This window comes from Suricata suricatta, chromosome 9 (assembly GCF_006229205.1).
Source record: "Suricata suricatta isolate VVHF042 chromosome 9, meerkat_22Aug2017_6uvM2_HiC, whole genome shotgun sequence".
In the NCBI taxonomy this organism is placed as follows: Eukaryota; Metazoa; Chordata; class Mammalia; order Carnivora; family Herpestidae; genus Suricata; species Suricata suricatta.
Window position 1 is genome coordinate 7,405,858 of NC_043708.1, and position 21,081 is coordinate 7,426,938.

Genomic DNA, 21,081 nt, shown 5'->3' on the forward strand with positions numbered 1-21,081 from the left:
TATGGAGGGCAAACAAACTCTATAAGCTCTACAGAAATCAGCCCTTCATATATCAACCAATTTTAAAATTCAAGCAACTTCCAACTTTTAATGAGAGTTCTTTAGTGACCCATACTATCGGTTTCAGAATTTTGCCACATTTCTGGAAACTGCTATAAAAGAGGACTGTTGTACATGAGAGCGTGTAATTCCACTGGAGCAGCGTTAGAAGCAGATTTTACTCACTTTTACTCATGACCAAGATGCTGCACGTATCATGAATGTTAGAATATAACGAAAACACATATTCTGACTGCTGAAAAGATTATACTCGCTGAGTATACTGGATACCCCATAGTATACTGGAATATAATTTTATCTTATCAAAAGTGACTCAGGGCGCCTGGGAGCTTCAGCTCAGGTCATGGTCTCACGGTTTGTGGGTTCGAGCCCCTCATCAGGCTCTGTGCTGACAGCTCAGAGCCTGGAGCCTGCCTCAGATTCTGTGTCTCCCTCTCTCAATGACCCTCCCCTGCTCGTGCTCGCTCTCTCTCTCTCTCTCTCTCTCTCTCTCTCTCTCAAAAACAAAACATTAAAAAAAAATTTTTTTTTAAAGTGACTTTAAGGCCAATACTGCTACCTAATAGTTGAGATTTCCAAAAGGCTTTGGTGGGATGACTGAACAGAAAACTCACTGATGGTTTCTTAGAGTAGAAACACCAAGAAAAAGGAGAAAGGGGAACATTTAAAAATCATCTTCTGACCCTGGTAGTATTATAAAGTACTACGGAGAGTACCTAATGCCACTGGAGGTTAAAGATGACACATGTCCAAACAATTTTAATGTGTGCTAGGTCAATGTTTCTCTACACTGTCTAATTCCTCAGTAAAGTCCGATTCACTAACAAACCGCAAATCACTCCTCCTCACCTCCTCCGAATAACAAAATCAAAGTGTTACTTCATACCCCAAAAAATCTAAAAATCAATCCTAACGATTCAGGGACTCTTGTTTTTTAAGGGCATGTTTAATTATCACTTATAGAAAAAAGATGATCTATATGTAAAATATTGTATTTTTTGTCTTCCTGTATTTGGAAATCTAAAAACTTCACATGCAAAGTTGGCCTGGTTATTTAAATTAATCCAGTTAAGATGCTGCTGAAATCGGACTGTAAAGGGAGTTAGGAAGAAACTACTCGAGAACACGAACTTCTCTGGTAAAACACACAAATCTCTGGGATAAGCGAGCTGCAAAGAGCTGTCCAATGGAGTGGCCATTGGCTTCTCTTCGCTGGTAAGCCCTTGAAAACAGAGCTGAGGAACGGAATATTTCATTCTCCTTAAAGTAAAACAGCCACATGTGGCAAGTGGCTACTGTATTCATACACATTTAGACACTGACACATTTATAGCTATTTCAATGATTGTAACCCAGAAATGAAGACTCCTTAATTCAGCACACAGAAAAACATTTGAAGTTACGAATCTTTTTCTTTTTAAGTCTCAGGATGTAGACAACAAATAACTGAAGTAAAATTCACATTTTATGTAATTCCCCCCCCCCCAAAATGCTAAAAATGAACTGGAAGTATATATTAAATCACTGTTTCTCAAGCAGGGTTGATTCTGCTCCACAGGAACATACGGCAATGTCTGGAGACATTTTGGGTCATAATTTAGAGAGGTGGGGCAGAGAGTGGGGGATCTAGTAAGTGTATCTAGTAAGAAGGGCCAGGGATAACTTCCTAAAAAAGAACTATCTGATCCAAAAATATCAACAGTGTCGATATCAAGAAATCCTGTATCAAGTCTTAAAACCAAGGAAGAAATTCTCTCTACAAAAGGCAAACAAAAAAGATCAAAATTTATGAAGCCTAACCTCAATCCCATTCTCTAATAACTAACTTAATACTTAACAGTGAGGCTGTATAGAAAGGGGCGCCAATAAATGTGAACAGGAATGAGCATTAATGTCATTAATCCAAACAAAAGTTCTTACCCTCAGAAAAAACGAGCAGGAAGAACAGTATCAAGAATTACTGTATCAAGAACTACTGGTTAAAGAAATTTACTAGGAGGCACCGAAGTTAAACACCGAAAACAACACTATCAATGAGGCAGTATGCATGTTTCACATTGAATAAATCTAAGTTCTGGCTTTGTCTACTTGACTATGGTTTTAAACTTAAACATCTAAGAAAATGCCATTAAAACACAGCTGCTTCCTACAGAAGGTGAAGGAAACACAAAGTTCAATAAAGGAGAAAAAATACTCAAATCTGGACATATGCTCAGCTCAAAAAGAACTTCCTTTTAAAAACTTCATGTGGGGGCGCCGGCTGGGGGGCTCAGTCTGTGAGGTGTCGGCTTCAGCTCAGGTCATGATCTTACCATTCGTGGGTCTGAGCCCCACGTCAGGCTCTGTGCTGATAGCTAACTCAGAGCCTGGAGCCTGCTTTAGACTCTGTGTCTCTCTCTCTCTCTCTCTCTCTCTCTCTCTGTCCCCACCCTGCTCAGGCTGTCTCTCCCCCTCTTTCAAAAATAAGTATTTGGGAAAAAAAATTTTTTAATTAAAGAAAAATCTCATTCGTATCAGGAATTCTATTAATGAAAAACATGTACTACACAGAACCCCCAATTTACAATACTCCCAGCACTGAAGTTTTAATCAGTGACTTGAAATATATACACAGTTTTAAGAAAACAATATTATAAATTTGACTAAAACTAAGACTTTCAGAGCGCCTGGGTGGCTTAGTCAGTTGGATGTCCAACTTCGACCCACGTCATGATCTCGTGGTTCATGGGATCAGGCCCCGCGTCAGGCTCTGTGCTGACAGCTCAGAGCCTGGAGCCTGTCTTTGGATTCTATGTCTCCCTCTCTCTGCCCCTCCCCCACTCACGCTGGCTCTCTCTCTCTCTCTCAAAAATAAAAGATTTTAAAAAACTAAAAAAACCTAAACCGGTATTCAGTTTGAGAGTATACTATCTGAAGACCTAAAAACTGTCCACCGTGGTAGGGCTGCTTACAAGGTACCAAGATGCTTACATATTTAATATATACTTTTAAAGCACCTCTTCAGGGAAACATGTATTATTTCTGTGAAGCATAATAATTACTGAGTTTCAGTTTTAAATACTGCAACCAGAGTACTTTTAAATCACTGAATTCAGCGGTTTCGCAGCTTTCAAAATAACTAGAAACAAAATATAAAACGAATGGTCTAGAACAAACTGCAGTGAAGAGTAAGTCCACTCTGTGAAGAACCGGTTACTTAAGACACCGCCATGTTCAGCTGTCAAATTACTTCACATGCAAAGAAGTCACCTTACCTTGCTCTCACTGATTTCTCGTATCCACTCTTTCACCAGGTTATTTAATTTTCCCAAAATTAAAATCCTGTTGAGAAGAGCAAATATCAATCAAGTATCAAGGTGCTTCATTACTAGTTAACATGAAAATCAGTGCTCAATAGGTGGCTCCCCAAACTGCACCCAGTGCTTAGGTTCTCAGGAAGGAGACCGCGGCAGGAGCAAGGTGCAGACACACAGCGGCACGGGAGCTCCCACGACCCTTCAGCTGAGTCAGACCCCCACCCCGCACCGCTTCTGACAAATCTGTACTGTAATAACCAACAGCATCAAAATTCAAAATTAAGGGAATAAAATTCTCTGTTGAAAAAAAGTTATTTTGGGGTGCCTGGGTGGATCAGTCAGTTAAGTGTCCGACTTCGGCTCAGGTCGTGATCTCACAGTTTGTGGTTCAAGCCTCGCGTCGGGCTCTGTGCTGACAGCTCAGAGCCTGGAGCCCGCTTCAGATTCTGTGTCTCCCTCTCTCTCTGACTCTCCCCTGATCACATGGTCTCTGTCTCTCAAAAATAAATAAATGTTTAAAAAAAAAAAAAAAGCTGTTTCTGTGTTCCTCCTGTTCGAAAAAGGCATATTTCAGAGGATAATTCTGAGTAGATAATGCTCCAAAATTAGTTAATGATATCAATAAAAAATTACAGGTGAAAAGGAATGCGCGTGCATGTCTGTGTGCGCACGTGCACGCACGCTCACCTGCGCTGCAGTTCCTCTTCCTCTTCAAACACCCCGAAGGGCTTCAGCGTCTCGATGAGTTTCTGGGTAAGCAGGCAGTCGGTCTCCTTGGGGGCTGCTAGGCTGATAGGAGAGGTGATGCCATAGTGCTTCGGGGGCGGCTGTGAGTGCTGTGATCCCTGCGCTGTAACGGGACTACAGACAAAACCGGAGAAAATTACTGCCAAAGAATTTCTTCCACTGGAAACAAATCATTTTGACTCGAAACGCTTTAGTAAAATTTCCCTGCCATACCCTAAAAGACTCCTTTCCAAAGACACCTTACAACAAAAAGTAACCAAACAAAAACAAGTGAGCAAAAAAGAGAAAGTTCTCTTCCCACTCCAAAGATGTGAACTTTGTCACTACCTAAATATCTAAACATGCTAGAAGAATCCAGATCAAATATACTGGTAGAGAAAACACAATCTAGAATATAGTGAATTTCTGAAAAACTTTACTTCTTGAAAATGAGCAGCCAAAATCTGTTATTTAGTTATTTCTAAAGCAATGTTTTAACACACTATGGAAACACCATTTAACCAATACAAGAGACTCCCCACAAACAGAATGTAGTCAGTACCTGACTCAATGAATAGAGTTCATGAAATACAGGGCAAATAACAAACATAACTTGAGGAGTGGGGGCATCACTATATTCACACTAAACTTGTTACACATTTGTGATAAGGTTCACACTTCAACAGTGATGCTGGTCTAAACCATTTTAAAAGAAATTCCACATTTTACAATCAGTAGGATTTTAATATAATTGTTTAAAAAAAAAAAGCATGGCATGCTTGAAATGCTTTAGCAACTTAACTTGACTCAAGTATTTTTCAATGAAACCAGTTGTTTTTTATTCCCTTTGTTAAAATAATTCTAAGTCAATGGACAAGAGCTCCAAAGATAAGTCACAGATCATTATTTAAAAACTAACAATTCAAGGGTGCCTGGGTGGCTCAGCTGGTTAAACGTCGGGGTTAGGTGTCCAACTCTGGCGCTTGTGGGATCTCACAGTTCGTGGGTTTGAGCCCTCCACCCCCACCCCATCAGGCTCTGTGCAGGCAGGGAGGAGCCTCTCTCTCCTGCTCTCTGCCCCTCCACCGCTTGCCTGTAAGAGCTTGCTCACTTGCAAAATAAATAAACAAACCTTTAAAACAACAAGTCAAATAACCTATAAAATGAGGAAAGGGCTAAGGAAAGAACATAACATCTGGATCAATTATTTCTCCCAATTCTGTTCCTTAAAAAATTAAGTGTTTGGGGGGTGCCTGGGTGGCTCGGTTAAGCATCTAGCTTCGGCTCAAGTCATGATCTCACAGTTTGTGGGTTCGAACCCCGTGTCGGGCTCTGTGCTGACGGCTAGCTCGGAGCCTGCTTCGGATTCTGTGTCTCCCTCTCTTTCTGACCTTCCCCTGCTCGCGCTTTCTTGCTCGCTCTCTCAAAAATAAATAAAAAACAAAATTAAAAAAAAAATTTTTTAAATTAAGTGTTTGTTCTATACATACACACACCTCTACTTTTCTTTCCAAGTTCTAAATATTACTTTTTTAATTGAAGTTCAAAAAAAAATTGAAGTACAATACTCTACCTAAGCAGTAACATGCCAAATGCAAGAGTCCTATGCAGGGAAGTTCCGTTGCGCATTTAACACTTATCCACTGGATTCTGGTTTATACTGCGAGTGCCTGACTGTGTTCTATACTTTGTCTTCTGATACCAACACAGACCTAAGGATGCCAGGACACCCACGGCGACGGTTTCTAAGTTAGCCACTGGTCTGGGTATCATCTAGCCAATGTTTCCTGGCCCAGTTATGCATCGTCTCAATTTTAAGTCAGGTTTTATAGTTAACATTTACTAACAAATATGTCAGATATAATACCTATTAGAGCAATCAATTCATGTCAGATACTCCTTCCTATGCCTGTGACCTAAACCGCAGAGCTATGCAAAAGCAATGTTACTTCACAGAGCTGGGGTGCACAGGAGTACGAAGCACTGTCTCAAGACTAAGTATCTTACATGAATGTTTCATTTTTCAAATTTATGTAGCATCTCCTATGATTAAAATATACAAAATTAACGCAATAAATGAATTCATGATGTCTTGGCTAGTACATGTTTTTGTCAATAAACAAAGTATTTTCAGGTCCCACAAAACTGACAACAGAAAGGTAGCCCTCAAAACTGCCTAACCATTTGAGAATTCTCTTTCACATCACACTCCATTTCAGATAAATTCGGTGTTATATGGACAGCACTTACCACATATCCTGAAGTGATCATACTCATTTTTCTTGCTTCCTAGGAGTTTCTCCAAGCAAACTAGCCACCTTCATGACTCCCGCAGGGTCATGATTACTTTTTATAAATGATTTGAGAAAGAAAGCAAAAGCAATATAAAAACAGGGAGAAGGACAAAATATGAGAGACTCTTAAGTACAGAAAACAGTGTTGCTGGAGGGGTTGTGGATGGGGGACGGACTAAATGGGCAAGGGGCACAAAGAAGGGCACCTGTTGGGATGACACTGGGTGTAATATGGAGGGGGTGAATCACTGGAATCTACTCCTGAATCATTATTGCCCAATATGCTAACTTGGATGTAAATTAAAAATTAAAATAATAATAAAGCTTTTAACATGAATAGAGCCAGAAATGAAAACAAGTATAAAGTTCCATTTTAGCTAGATTTGGTTCAATCAAGTAGAGATTTCAAGTCAAGTCTGAACTGAATTCATGTTTTCATGACTTCAGGTAATAAGCCTCTATTGTATTGTCTCTGGCTCTGAACAAGCGTAGGTCCTTCACACTCACTCCCGTCTGAAGGGTCAGACCCATCGTCAGCTGGGTCTGGATCACCAACAAAAGACGCGCCCGCTCTCTGTGAGGTTAGGGCCCACTGGTCTTTCCCATTGTTTCCTTTCTCATTTATTCAGGTTTTTCATCGTCATACAAAATAACAATGCTTGGAAAGGCCCTGTCTACTTCAACAATATCACCATAACAGTGGGATATGGAGACATATTTATAAATTCATATCAAGTTTGTTCACCCTAATGTGAAAAACAAATACTGATTTCTATACTAGTTTCCACATTAACATTTTGATAGGGAAACAGAGATCAGATGCAAATTATAACTTGTTATTTACTTTATTCAAAAGATAGCCACATCATCTAAAATAAAACTATATTTATCCCATCTAATTCAGGAAAGAACGTCTATGACATATATCTATACATATATACATATAGAACACAAACTAATCAAGAACACATATAAAAAGATAAAAATAAATCACAACCAAATAAGAGGAAAGGAAGAAATACATGTTCTGAAAATTAGAAAACACCTATGCCTCCAATAAAAATGGCTTAATCTTAGGTAGCTGGACTAGGGATTCCAGGCTGTATGCTTTGAATGTCCCAAATGTCCCAAAGTAGAAACATCTGCCTGCATGACTGTACTGTAAACGGAGAAAGTCAAGTTTTCTATTCAATTTTTTTTCCATTCAACTTTAAAATTAGAAATCAGGGGCGCCTGGGTGGCTCAGTCGGTTAAGCCTCCGACTTCGGCTCAGGTCAGATCTCACGTTTGTGGGTTCGAGCCCCGCATCAGGCTCTCTGCTGACAGCTAGCTCAGAGCCTGGAGCCTGCTTCCGGTTCTGTGTCTCCTTCTCTCTCTGACCCTCCCCCCTCATGCTCTGTCTCTCTCTGTATCAAAAATAAATATAAAACATTTAAAAAAAAGTTAAAATTAGAAATCAAGTAAAATGATAAAACAATTCAAAAGATCTTTTACGTGTGTTTGTTTCTAACAAAACAAAAAAAACATACTCTCCTGGAACAACTGACTGGACAGCTACCAATCCCAGGAATTCTCGAACACACTGGACATCCTCCCATAGCCATCACTCTCTAGAGACATTTTTACCAGTACTTAGTATTTTTTAAACATTATTATATTTCAAAAATAAAATTCTAGGGGTGCCTTGGTGGCTCAGTTAAGCATCCGACTCTTGATTTCGGCTCAGGTCATGATCTCACAGTTCATGGGATCGAGCCCCACAATGGGCTCCGTGCCAACAGCATGGAGCCGGTTTTTTGGAATTGTCTCCCTCCTCTCTCTCTGCCCTTCCCCCACATATGGGGAAGTGTGCTCTCTCTCAAAATAAATACGTAAAATTTTAACAAATAAAAATTCTGCAATTATGAAAACAAGGAGAAAAAACAGAGCCACAGTATTTGTTGAGTCATTAAAATCTGTTTCAGGTTTTTACTATCAAGAACACTTACGCTTTTCCTAAAGAGCAGTTTATTTTCATCTCACAAACATGATTTATCTTTACCTTTAGGATGACACTCTCTGAATTTTTTAAATTTTTTTAAAATGTTTGTTTATTTCTGAGAGACAGAGACAGTGTGAGCAGGGAAGGGGCAAAGAATGATGGAGACACAGAATCCGAAGCAGGTTCCAGGCTCAGAGCTGTCAGCACAGAGACCAATGAGGGGCTCAAACTCACAAACCCTCCAGATCATGACCTGAGCAGAAGTTGGATACTTAACTGACTGAGCCCCCCAGGTGCCCCAGGACACTCTCTGAATACTGAGCCCCCCAGGTGCCCCCGGACACTCCGAATACTGAGAGTGAAACCAGTGGCCATCCAGCAAGTTCTCTAAAACAATCCAAGTATCACTGTATGTAAGAACTTGGATCCTACCTTCTTGCTGTTTTAGATATCTATCCTTATTTTTCCTTTTCACCCAATCTTTAATGCAAACATCTTGCTGGTTTTAACATGCAACTAAAGCATTCTGTCCTATTCCTTTCTGGATCAGAGTAAGGTATAAATTCAGACCTACACTTACAGTATGTATACAAATTTTGCCGCCTTTTAAAATCACAAAAGACAACAAAACATTACTTCTTCCCCTATCCTGCTTGTTTTGGTGAGCAGCGAAGAGGTGCACTGAGGGTGAGGGGGAGCCCAATGGTTAAGTATTTTTTCTCCATTAGGACATGGGACATTTTCCTTACAACAGTAAATTCTTTTCATCCAGGCAAAGCTTACACAGGACACATTCCCATCTTTCCTTTTGACTTTTTAAGATTCAGTGTAACAATTCCCCGCCAACTACTCTAGTTCTGACTCGGCACCTTGTCCTGCCCCTTTCTCCCTTGCCATGCCAGCCCACCATTCATACTATTACCAAGCATATCTTCCTAAAATGAAGCTTCCTTAAAACTCCATGACTTCAGGTAAGAGAATCCAAAACTGTCTACGAAGCCTGCTCTCAACTCTGAAGCGATCCGATAAAGGAGAAAGACGGAAAGCTGGCCTCACTTCACAGCTACTAGTTAAGAGATCACTGGTTTCACTTCTGCCACAATATATTATTACCAGTAAGCTGGATCTCTCTTCTCTATCTTGGAGGGGAAACTAGAAATTTAAAACTATAACACATCTGCAACACCAAAGAGCAGTTTCCAAGCATGGGAAGTTTTCAACCAGTACTCAAAAGTCCATCCTTTCCTAATGCCAGGCTATCCAAATATGACTCCAATTAGAATAAATATTTAGGTACTCAGAAGAATAGCAGCATTTTTGTGAAACTAGTATAGGTCGCTTATTTCAGCTATATATTTATCTCAAAAGTTTAGGCACCTGACTTAATCAGCACATGCTGAAATATCAAGAACCACTTTGATATATAATTGCAAAGCTAACTCAAATAGTATAAAGCTCCTATGATTGGTTTGTTAACTCTTGTTTAGAGACCATATGTCCAAAGTACAATCAATGCTCAATCTTCACACAAATTATATGAATAACCATTTCAGGTCAGTGAGTGAAGTATGGAACATTCAAATGGGTTTGGTTACTCATTGTAAAAATCTAAATTCCAGATGCCACGATATTTCAAAATGTTGAAGAATTAGAGACATCTCACAATTAAAAATAATTAAGAAGACTATTTTCAGAGCCATATTTAAGAAAACACAAAACTCTAGTCATACACAAAAACATTTACCTTCATAAAAATATTCCAGCTCTCATGTAACAAAAATATATCATGAAGTTAAAACAATTAAATGAGAAAAATACATGCAACCTATGCCAAGAGTCATAATGTACAGAGTTTTTAAATCAACAAAAAAGTTTCACTGAAAATCAGACAAGTAAATCAGGATAAACATTTTTCTGTCAGACTGCAGAAAAACAAAGTTGATATGTATCTGGTAAAAATGAAAAGACTTACAAGAAACCTACATGCAATACTGGTAATGTTGTAAGAAAATGAGCACTCTTATCAATCACAGGGGAAACGAACATCATTTTAAAAAGCAAGAGCAATATTCATTAAAATAAAAGATGCATGTATCAATTTCAAAACTTTATGTCCAACTTCACCTCTAGCAATACTAGAGATACTAGAGCAAAAGACTCAAAGAAAAGGCCCTGAAATTGGGAAACATGCCCTCTTTAATTCACAACACAGTTTTAATATATGAACTGGAACATAAAAATCCAAATATCCACCCACTCCTAGGACAGGGGTACAATGGACTAGAAAACAGGCCAAATATGGGTCCAAGATCCTGTACAGCAACAATAAACTTGAACAGTGTCTGTCCCAGGGTTATACCCTATGGCAAAGGGTGGGGGGTAGGGGGAATGCTTGATATCAGTAAATACCTCCTTGGCTCCACAAGTTCCAGAATTTGACCTTTGTCATCGGAATAATACAAAAAGATATGCAAAGCTGTTCAGTGCACTGTATACAATGCACTAACTGGAAACCACCTAAATACCCATTAATACCACACAGGACTGGTTATTTACACTACATTCTTACAATGGCATAGCCATATAAAAAGAATAAGGTGATTATTAAATGTATTAGCATGGAAAAATGGTCACATATATCAGGTGAAAAAACCTGTGGAATATAATTATGACTGATAATAGGATTTATTGATACCTCAATATATTCCAAGTAGCGGGTCAAGCACTTTACAATATTCCCAACTGTTCCTAACAACTCTACTAGTATCTGTCTCCACATTACAAAAAAAAAGAAAAAGAAAAGAAAAGAAAGAAAATATGGGCACCTGGGTGACTCAGCTGGTTAAGCAGCAGACTCTAGATTTCGGCTTAGGTCATGACCATTCCTGAGGCAGAGTTGGGCTCAGCGCTGACAGTGAGCTTGCCTGGGATTCTGTCTCTCCCTCTCTCTGCCCCTCTCCGCTCAGGGTTGGTCGGTCTGTCTGTCTGTCTGTCTGTGTCTCTCTCTCTCTCTCTCTCTCTCTAAAAATGAAACAAACAAACAAATAAACCCCGGATTCCCTAAATTCACTGGGCTAGGATAAGAACCCAGGCATTTAACTAGAATTGTAACCTCTATGCTGAGGTGCCTTTATACATCTGTAACAAAACATAGTTTTATATATTTAAAAATTTATTATGCCTATAAATGCATAAAAACCATAAATGCATAACCACAAAAAAAAAAACACCTAAGAATTTCACCTTGTATTTTATAGAGGGTTGTTTCAGCACTGAAATTATTTTTAAAAATAAACATTAATATTATACAAAAGGCAAAAGTCTTCTAATTCTACTAGTCACCATAAAACTAAGTTAGTAATAATAAGAAGGCCAAAACCATCCCCTAAAACTTTTCCCTGGCAGCAAGGTATACCAAACAAATGCTGAACTGAAAATAAGAGTTTGGGGGCCTGGGGGGCTCAGTCAGTTGACCATCCAGCTTCGGTTCAGGTCATGATCTCACAGCTTGTGAGTTCAGGCTCTGCGTGGACAGCTTGGAGCCTGGAGCCTCCTTCAGATTCTGTCTGTCTGTCTGTCTGTCTGTCCGTCTCTCTCTCTCTCTGCCCTTCCTTCATTCATGCTCTGTCTCTTTTATTTTTAATTAAAAATTTATTAATTTTTAATAAACTAAAATAAAGATAATTTATTATTAAAACATTAAAAATTTTTAAGAAAATAATTAGCATTCTGATTAAAAATCAGTTTATGCTAACCAAAGCACGTTATTTTAAAGTGAAATCCACAAAATTTCAAAAAATTGATTTTTCATAGGGCACAAGGGTGCCTCAGTCAGTTGTGTGTCTGACTATGGCTCAGATCATGATCTCACAGTTCAATGGTTCAAGACCCACCTCGGGCTCTGTGCTGACAGCCCAGAGTCTGGAGCCTGCTTTGGATTCTCTATCTCCTTCTTGTTCTCTGTCCCTCCCCCACTTGCACTTTCTCTCTCTTTCAAAAATAAGTAACGTTAAAAAAAATGGATTTTTCAGGGCAATACTGTGATTAGAAATAGTAAATACAGGGTTGCCTGGGTGGTTCGGTTGGTAAAGCATCCAGCTTCAGCTCAAATCATGATCTCACAGTTGGTGGGTTTGAGCCCAATGTTGGACTCTGTTTACAGCTCACAGCCTGGAGCCTGCTTCAGATTCTGTCTCCTTCTCTCTCTCAATAATAAACATTTTAAAAAAAAAGAGAGAGAGATAAATAGGAAATATAAAGAAAATCATGCTCCATTTTACTGCTCAGAAAACTGCTAAAGCATTCAAGTTTATCAAACTTTATTAATCCAGTTTTTCTAAAAGCTTCTTTTTCATTTACCTTAATTTTTGCCAAAAAGCAAAGCATTTATTAGGCTAAATTTATTGAACGCTTAAATATGTATGAAAGACAACACTAAAATCAGGAATACAAAGATTGTCTCTGCTCTCAGGGACAAAATCAAATTAGGTCTGGGATTCAGATCCTTAAAACACAATTAAGTGCAAAGTAAAAGCTTAAAATAAATACTACAGAAACAAAGAATTAATGCTATGCCAAAGAAAATTGTTAAGAGGTGCACCATAAATGACTCTGATGGGGTAGGGGAAGGCAGTCTAGGTAAGATGACGAACACAGAAAAGGGAAGGAAAAGTCACCAATGGTGTTTCCCAAATGGTTCATGTTTAATGTCTGCATCCCAATCTACACAAAGCTCATACTACTGATGAATCCCTTCTTCCTCACACTGAGCAAGCAGAATACGCTGTGGCCTGTGGTACCAACAAAGTCAAGTGCTTCAAAATTCACAGCTACTAGCCAATAGAAAACACATTAGAATTTCCTTCTAGTTTTAGTTAGTCGAGCTAAAACTGAAAGCTCAACTTGCTTGATAAGTCTTCCTTCTTTGGAAGCAATCAGGTAAATCACAAAAACTTATTTAACATAATATTTCACCACAGTATGATTTGCTGTAAAGAGGCCTCAGCCTTAAACATAATGTGCACATTTGGATTAGGCAGGAAAAAGAGGACACCAGAGAGAAAAGAAATGAGGGATCTATCTAAAGTGTCTCCATGTACGCTCAATACTAATTCTCAGCAAGAATATTATCACTTCCATGAATCTAACATTGAATGCTTTCTTTAAAAATAATTTTCTTTTTTTTTTTTAGAGAGAGAGAGAGTGTGTGGGAGGGGCAGAGAGAGAGGGAGACACAGAATCTGAGCCCGACGTGGGGCTTGATTGAACCCACGAACCACGAGATCATAACCTGAGCTGCAGTTGGACACTTAACCCCCTGAGCCACCTAGGTGCCTCTAACACTGAATGGTTTGATTTTAGTAGTAGCTTAGTCAAGCTTATAGACAAGACAATGTTTTTGACTGTTATGAAATTATACTAAGAATCACTAATTTACCCACCATGTGTTCTGTTAAGTGGTACCAAACATATCTAAAACTACTTGTTATATTCTTAAAATATGTATTCTAAGTGAATCAGCCAATATTCAGCAAGCACAAGGTCCGGTAAATTTATGCTCAAGGGACTCAACTATGATGAATCTCAAAGGCAAACTCTGGTAATGCAAGACTGATTGTGCAAGTACTTGTTACTCAATTAGAATAGCCAGGTTATTTTTCCTTCTTTCCTAAAGGAACCTCCAACTGCCCTCTTGCCCCCTGTCTCCCAAGGGGCTAGGAGAAGTAAAAAAAAAAAAAAAAAAAAAAGGCCAGACCCAGGCACCTACATGGCATGGCTCAGTCAGTTGAGCGACCAACCTCAGCTCACGATTTTTGAGTTTGAGCCCCCGCATCGGGCTCTGTGCTGACAGCTCTGAGACTGAAGCCTGATTGGGATTCTGGGTCTCCCCTCTCCCTCTCTGCCCCTCCCATGTGCGCGTGCTCTCGCTCTCTCTCTCTCTCAAATAAACATTAAAAAAAATTTTTTTAAGTAGCCAGATCATGGTACTCATGCATCGGTTTGCCAAGTACAACTTGAAAATGAAAATAATGTAAAAAAAAATTTGAAAAAGTGTAAAGATGTATTAGAAAATAATCAAAAATATATTGCTGGGGCGCCTGTGTGGCTCAGTTAGTTGGCATCTGACTCTTGATCGCAGCTCAGGTCATGATCTCACAGTTGGAGGGTTAGAGCGCAAAGCCTGCTTGGGATTTTCTTTCTCTCCCTCAAAATAAATAAACTTAAACATATATGTACATATATATTCATATACATAGTATTACAGTATATGCCCTATGATATATAGTACAGCACAGTATTATCATATGTATAGTCATATATACATACATGTACATACACACACAGTCATAGTAATATAACACATTAACTGTAGGATATACAAGAGGACCAAAATGACAGGAACACGATTCTTAACCCATAAACTATAAAAGCCATCATAAAATGCAAAGAAGCTGATTTCTAGACAAAGTATAGAGGGAATATAAATTTAAAGGACAATTCTGTGACAGAAGAGAAAAAAATAAAGATACCTAGCAGAATTCCTAAGCTTTTTTCTTTCCCAAATCCTTAAATTTCCACAATTAAGAATGTTACAGAATTCTGCAGACCTACAGCTCAAAGATTAAAAAGTTAACACCTCTCAGGGGTGCCCAGGAAGTTGGTAAAGCATCCAATTTCAGCCAGGTCATGAGCTCACGGTTCATGGGTTCTAGCCCTACACGGGAGGGCTGTCTTCTTCTCTCTCTCTCACTGGAGCCTGTCTCCTTTTCTCTCTCTCTCTGCCCCTCCCCTGCTCATGTATTCTCTCAAAAATAAACATTACAAAAAATAACCCTTTCCACAGAAGGCAGTGGTCACAAAATGGGGTTCTGTAGAGGGGTAAAGCTGTACATGGCTTTAAGTAAATAAAACTAAAAACACATACTAAGAGCTTGGGCTCTGTATATTACACTTTATATATAATACACAAATACAATCGAAACGTGTCTGCAGTAAAAAAAAATTCTGAGGCTTAAATATTCTACACACAAGAAATATGATCTTGAAAACTAATTCTACTTAAGACATCTGACTAGACTCCAACTGAGCTGATCAGCCAGTTTCCGAGATAGTAGAGTACTGGAATGAGAATGGAACACAGAACCCAAAGTTGAATTAAGCCCCAATCTACAACTTAAACACCCTTAAGACCTTGGACAAGTGACTACTTCAAGCCTCAGTTTATTTAAAGGGAATTAATACCTCCTGCAATGTTGCTGTTTTGTGAATCATAAACTGAGAATGTGAATTATTTAAAAGATGCGGAATAATCAGAACAATGAACACACCGAGTAACAACCAGCCTTCCACCCCATCAAAATGGGAAAGAGCATGGAGTCCAAATGGCTTCACTCTGGCCAGAAGACTTTCACCTCTGGAGGTGGGGATGACCGGGGAACAGGAACGAGTCTACTCAATTCCCACACCTCATCTCCTAACTTCCCAATCAAAAAGTATGAACTGAAAACAGGCTTATGGTAAAATACCACATTCCAAAACCATAGTCAACATTTATGAGGCAGCTAGAAATTATCAGAAAAATCTCTGAATCCTAAAATCTGAGAGCCACAATCTCTTACAGTTAGAAGTTATCGTCCCTAGGGGGTGCCTGGGTAGCTCAGCTGGTTAAGTGTCCAACTTTGGCTCAGGTCATGATCTCATGGTTGGTGAGTTCAAGCCCCACATCAGGCTCTGTGCTGGCAGCTCAGAGCCCGGAATTGCTTCAGATCCTGTGTCTCCCTCTCTCTGCCCCTCCTGGTTTGCACTGTCTCTCAAAAATAATCATTAAAAAAAATTTTTTTAAGTTATCTTCCCTAAAGGTTATCCAATGCATTGTTTCACATGACAACAAAAAAAAGTCTTTAAGCCATTGTATGTCCATCCCTCCAGACTGTCCAAAAGCCACCCAGAGAAGCCACGATGACACCACCGCTGCCAACAGCAGACCGGCAGCTGTGGGCTGCTGCTGCAGAGCAGCAATTCCCAAGTTCTCACACTTCCTGGTAAGGACTCCTTCTACAACTTCTAAGATTTTACTGAGGACCCCAAAGAACTTCTGCTTATATGAATTACGTCTGCCAATATTTACTACACTGGAATTATAACTGGGATAGATTTTTTTAATATTTATTTATTTAAGTACCAAGAAATCTATTACATGTTAACATAATTTTTTTAAAACTGTTCTCCAAAACAAAAACTTTAGTGAAAACAATCTATTTTACATTTTTGCAACTCTCTGGCTTAATCAAAGACAGCTGGATTCCTCGATTGGCTTCTGCATTCAATCCCTTTGATAGGTTGTTCTAGTAGACACCTATGAAGAAAACCTGGCATCACACCCTTCTATCTGGAGGAGAGTATTTTAACAGCCTTTTCAAATAATTGTGGATATTCTTCTTTGATACCAAAACTCCACAGACGGATAACTTATTAAAGATTACAGTGTGAAAGCTGAAACCATTATCAATAAACCCTTTATACTCTGCTGTATTAAAATCCTTTAGTCCAGGGGCACCTGGCTGGCTGGGTCCGTGCAGTGTGCAACTCTTGATCTCAGAGTTGTGAGTTCAAGCCTATGTTGGGTGTAGAGACTACTTAAAAATAAAATCTTAAAAAAGAAAAAAAAATCCATTGGTCTACCTGCTCTTTGAATGAACTTCTTACCAGTGTACGATTCAATTACAACAAAACTATGCAGAAACAATTTTTTAATTTTGGGAAAATGTCAAGCTCACAATGACAGAAACAAGCTTTCCAATAGTCTAGCTTTTGTCACAAAGTTCAAATTTATCATTTGGCCACCACTGCTGTCAGCTGTTTTTCTTAAAGAGACAGGCTCACCCCACTTTCAAGTATCAGTACCCACGGTTCATCACCCGGTTTTTCAGATAAAAGAAGAGCTCTGTGAGAAATACACGAGTTCAGCTCACAAACCAGTCATACATGTGCTGTCCTCAAAACCACCATTCAACTTTTTAGTACACAGCTCTATGTACTTCCCATGTTATCCCAGCATACGAAACACATAAACTCCACTCAAGATTCATTAAAATTAACGTTTTACTGTTTCATCAAGAAATTTTTTAAATGTATGTGTGTCGAAGAAATCCAAGAACTACTCATACAATATGATGCCTCTCTCTGCCTTAATTTTCCCTAAGGCACGAACACCATTCCACACTAGGGCTTTGGCACCATCAGTGCAAATGTCAATAGAGTACAGGAGACACAGCATTCCAGTACTACTGTGAAAAGAGTTTGAATTTTATGTACTCCCTAAAAGGATCTGAGACTCGCCCTCCCCCAGCTCCCACTGTGAGAATCAATGGTACTACCATCCCCCAAGAGGTCCCAAATCTACCCTGTTAGAACTTCATGACATGTTTTTTTGACAGTCCCAAATAGTTGGGAGAAAAGCTATGGTCTCCCCCAAATCTTCTTAAGTATCTCTTCCAGGAACTTCAACAATATTCTATACATATGATATGAATGCTGGGTCACTGACCATGGTTACTCTCCTCAAAATCTTTTTATTCTAAGTGCGATAACCAGAACTGAGCTCAAGCAAGTAATAAGCTGCTTATCACAGGGTAGGGCAGAAATCAGAATACAGTTTCCAGAAGAGCATTACGTTCCATTAATGTAATGCAAAACCTTGCCAGGGTACATCTGGCAACATCTAGGGACATTTTCGGTTGTCACTATTGGGGACATGGGGGGTGGGGCTCCTGAAATCTAGCAGGTAAAAGCCAGGGATGCTGTTTAACACCTTACAACACACAAGACAGACCCCTCCAAAAAATTAATCTGGCCCTAAATGTCAACAATACCTACCAGAGAAACACTGTATTGATGGATCCTAAGAGGATCAAAATTTTTGGAACCTTCATCACCTTGGCTTTTTTTTTTTTTAAGTTTATTTATTTATTTGGGGGGGGGGCATGGACACGCACTAAAGCAGGGGAGAGGCAGAGAGAATCCCAAGCAAGCTCCGCGCTGTCAGACCAGAGCCCTGACATCCATGAACCACAAGATCATGACCTGAGCCAGAGTCAAACACTTAACCGACTAAGCTCAACCGACGAGCCCCACAGGTGCCCCTCACCATGGCTCTTGAACTGGACCAGCCTTTCAGAATTACACGTGCTATTACAGAGGTTCTGTTGACAAAACATGAACACTGTTCACAATGCTTTATGATGAACTTCAATACTCTTATTTTGATTTAACCCATTCTGACAACTCGCCTAAGGTCTATACCACACTCCCACACACCCATGGAACAGGACAGGCGTCCGAAAATACAAGTGGAAATCAAACAAGATCTAGCCTGAAATCGCAATTCATACCTTCAAAGAAACAAAAGAAAAGACAGTGTGACCCCAGAACATGAAAAACAAAGAAAGCCAATCGATGTGGAAATTGAACTAAGCAGTCTGGTCCTTGTCATTTACTTAAATGTATAGTACATTACGGATAAAAAGGAGAAGGATGGCTAATGGAAAACTGGCCATATTGTTAACATTTCCAAAAACAAACTGGAAAGCTAATTATCCGTGTATGAACCTGCTGTCTTAACTCTTCCATTTTATGCATTTGAACTTACTTCCAAAAAAATTTATGCTCTTAGGACTTTAAAGAAAACAGACACCTCCCTTCCTCAAAGAATGCTGGGGGAAAAGTCGGTATAAGAGTATTTTTATTTTCTAAAGAGAAAGACACAACTATGTTATTTCTCACAAAAACCTTTCAAGGCATATATTTCCTCTCACTGACCAATCTGTAACACTGCTGGGATTATCATAAAGTTGCTTTTCAAGCACAGCAATAAAATGTGAGCGAACACAAAGAAGTCACAAGGCATCACTGAAAACATGTAAGTGCTACTGAACTGGAAAATACCACAAAAATCAGTGCTCCTGGTGCCTCTTTCCACCATTTCATTAAAAGGATGAATCAATTAACAGGGATCTTGCAGATTCTAAGATTTTAGGTTTGCATATTTAATTAAAACAGTCTCATTACAGACATGTTGACAGACCTCTTAAATGACAGGAGTGGGGGAGAAGGAGCATGCAATTCTTTTTTAAAATATCGTGTAAAAAAATACACCTCTTAAAGCCTGTGTCAAAGCTAGAGCCTCTCCTGTAAAGACACACACACACACACACACCCCGAAGTACACAGGCCTATAAACTTGTAAAACTATCCTCAGTGATATCTGCGTAAAAGAAACTGTCTTTACTTAAAAAAATAAATAAACCTATGTGTTATTAGGTTTCTAAAAATCCTAGGACCTTTATATCGCATTTAAGTAAAACTTCTGAGTGTCAATTACATGGTACATTTGGGGACTAAGAAGAAATTCGGTCCCTCGTCTCAAAGGAGCACTCTTAACACTTGAACCTTCATAAATGGAAGAAATGCAGTCTCACTCCTTAGGCCTCTACCTCGCGGTGTAAACGCAGGAAAACAAAACAAAACGACCAAAACAAACAAAAAAAACCTGTAAGCTACTTTCGATCCCGACAATGAGTTCTCAAATTACATCTCATTCTTTGAAGGAGAAAGACAATAAAAACTTAAAAAAAAAAAAAAACCACCCTACGAGGGAAGCCAAGTAGAAGACGCACACCTAGAAGAGATTAGAAGGCAGAGATGGACTAGCTTTAAGCCTACAATGAGAACCCCTGGAGCCGGAGGGAGCCGGGGAGCAGAATTAACCCGACTACCCTAGAAAGACAAAACAGAGCCATGCCTAACCTAACGCGTCACGGAGGGCACCCTGGCAGGTGCCCCTCTGCAGTCGGGGGGAAAGCCCGGGGCGGGGGGGGCGGTCCAGGGAGCAAGACTCGACGCTCAGAACTGGGCTTTTAGCTACCAGCGCTCGTGCAAGCCGGGACGTGGAAGTGGGTTCACTCTGGCGCACGATCTGGGCATCCTGGACACGGGAGGCAGGGAGGGACGCGGCGGCGGAGGCAGACCAGGAAGAGAGCAACGAAACAAGCCTGGGAGACGCCGAGAGCGAACCTGAAACCCGTGCGCATACCCCGCGACCGGCAAGGCCTTCCTTCCCCACCGCCGGGCATTGTTTTGGTTTTGTTTTGTTTTTTTCTCTCTGCTTTCGGTCGCACGGGGCGGGGGAGCGGGAGCGGTGAGGGTCAGGGCCCCCCCCCCCCGCACTTCGGCCGTTCCGGAAGGAGAAGGCCACCGGCCCGACGGCCGCGCAGCCAGGAAGGGATGGGGGGGAAGCGGGAACCGACCACTAAGGGAAGTGCGGCGGCAAGCGGGTGAGGAAACAGGAAGAGCCCCGTTCCCGCCGGCCTCGCCCCCCAACACCCGCCTCCCCCCACCCCTGGGCCGAGGGCCCGGCTCTCGCGCCACCCCCTCCCCCTCCCCCTCCCCCTCCCCCGACGCCCCCAAGGCCCCGCCGGCGTGCTGAGGAAAACAGAATACAAATCACTTACAACGGCATCGTCTCCTGCGCCGGCACCGCCCAGTCACTTCCCCCCCGCAACCGCCGCCGCTGCCGCCCTGGGCATGATCCACTGAGGCGGGAGGGAGGGGGGGGCCTGCCTCAGCCCTGGGTCCAACCCCACTCCCGCACCGCTCCCGCCGCTTTAAGCGCTTCTCCTCCTTCCCCTTCGTCCTAACATGGCGCCGGAGCGCTACCACAGCAACG

At 40.5% G+C, this 21,081-nt stretch overlaps 1 protein-coding gene across 6 annotated transcripts in view; it reads right to left on the bottom strand.

The window, feature by feature from the left end:
• PAPOLA (poly(A) polymerase alpha) overlaps positions 1-21,081 on the bottom strand; it is a 59,211-nt gene extending 38,130 nt beyond the window's left edge. For 5 of the 6 annotated variants that reach the window (XM_029952104.1, XM_029952102.1, XM_029952100.1 and 2 more), the window contains exons 1-3: positions 20,867-21,081; positions 4,044-4,217; positions 3,315-3,381 (exon numbers count right to left, since the gene is read on the bottom strand). In XM_029952104.1, the coding sequence (XP_029807964.1) occupies positions 3,315-3,381; positions 4,044-4,217; positions 20,867-20,874 (249 nt within the window). In that variant the 5' untranslated portion in view covers positions 20,875-21,081. The remainder of the gene's footprint in view (positions 1-3,314; positions 3,382-4,043; positions 4,218-20,866) is intronic. The other variant, XM_029952099.1, reaches the window with a different exon arrangement.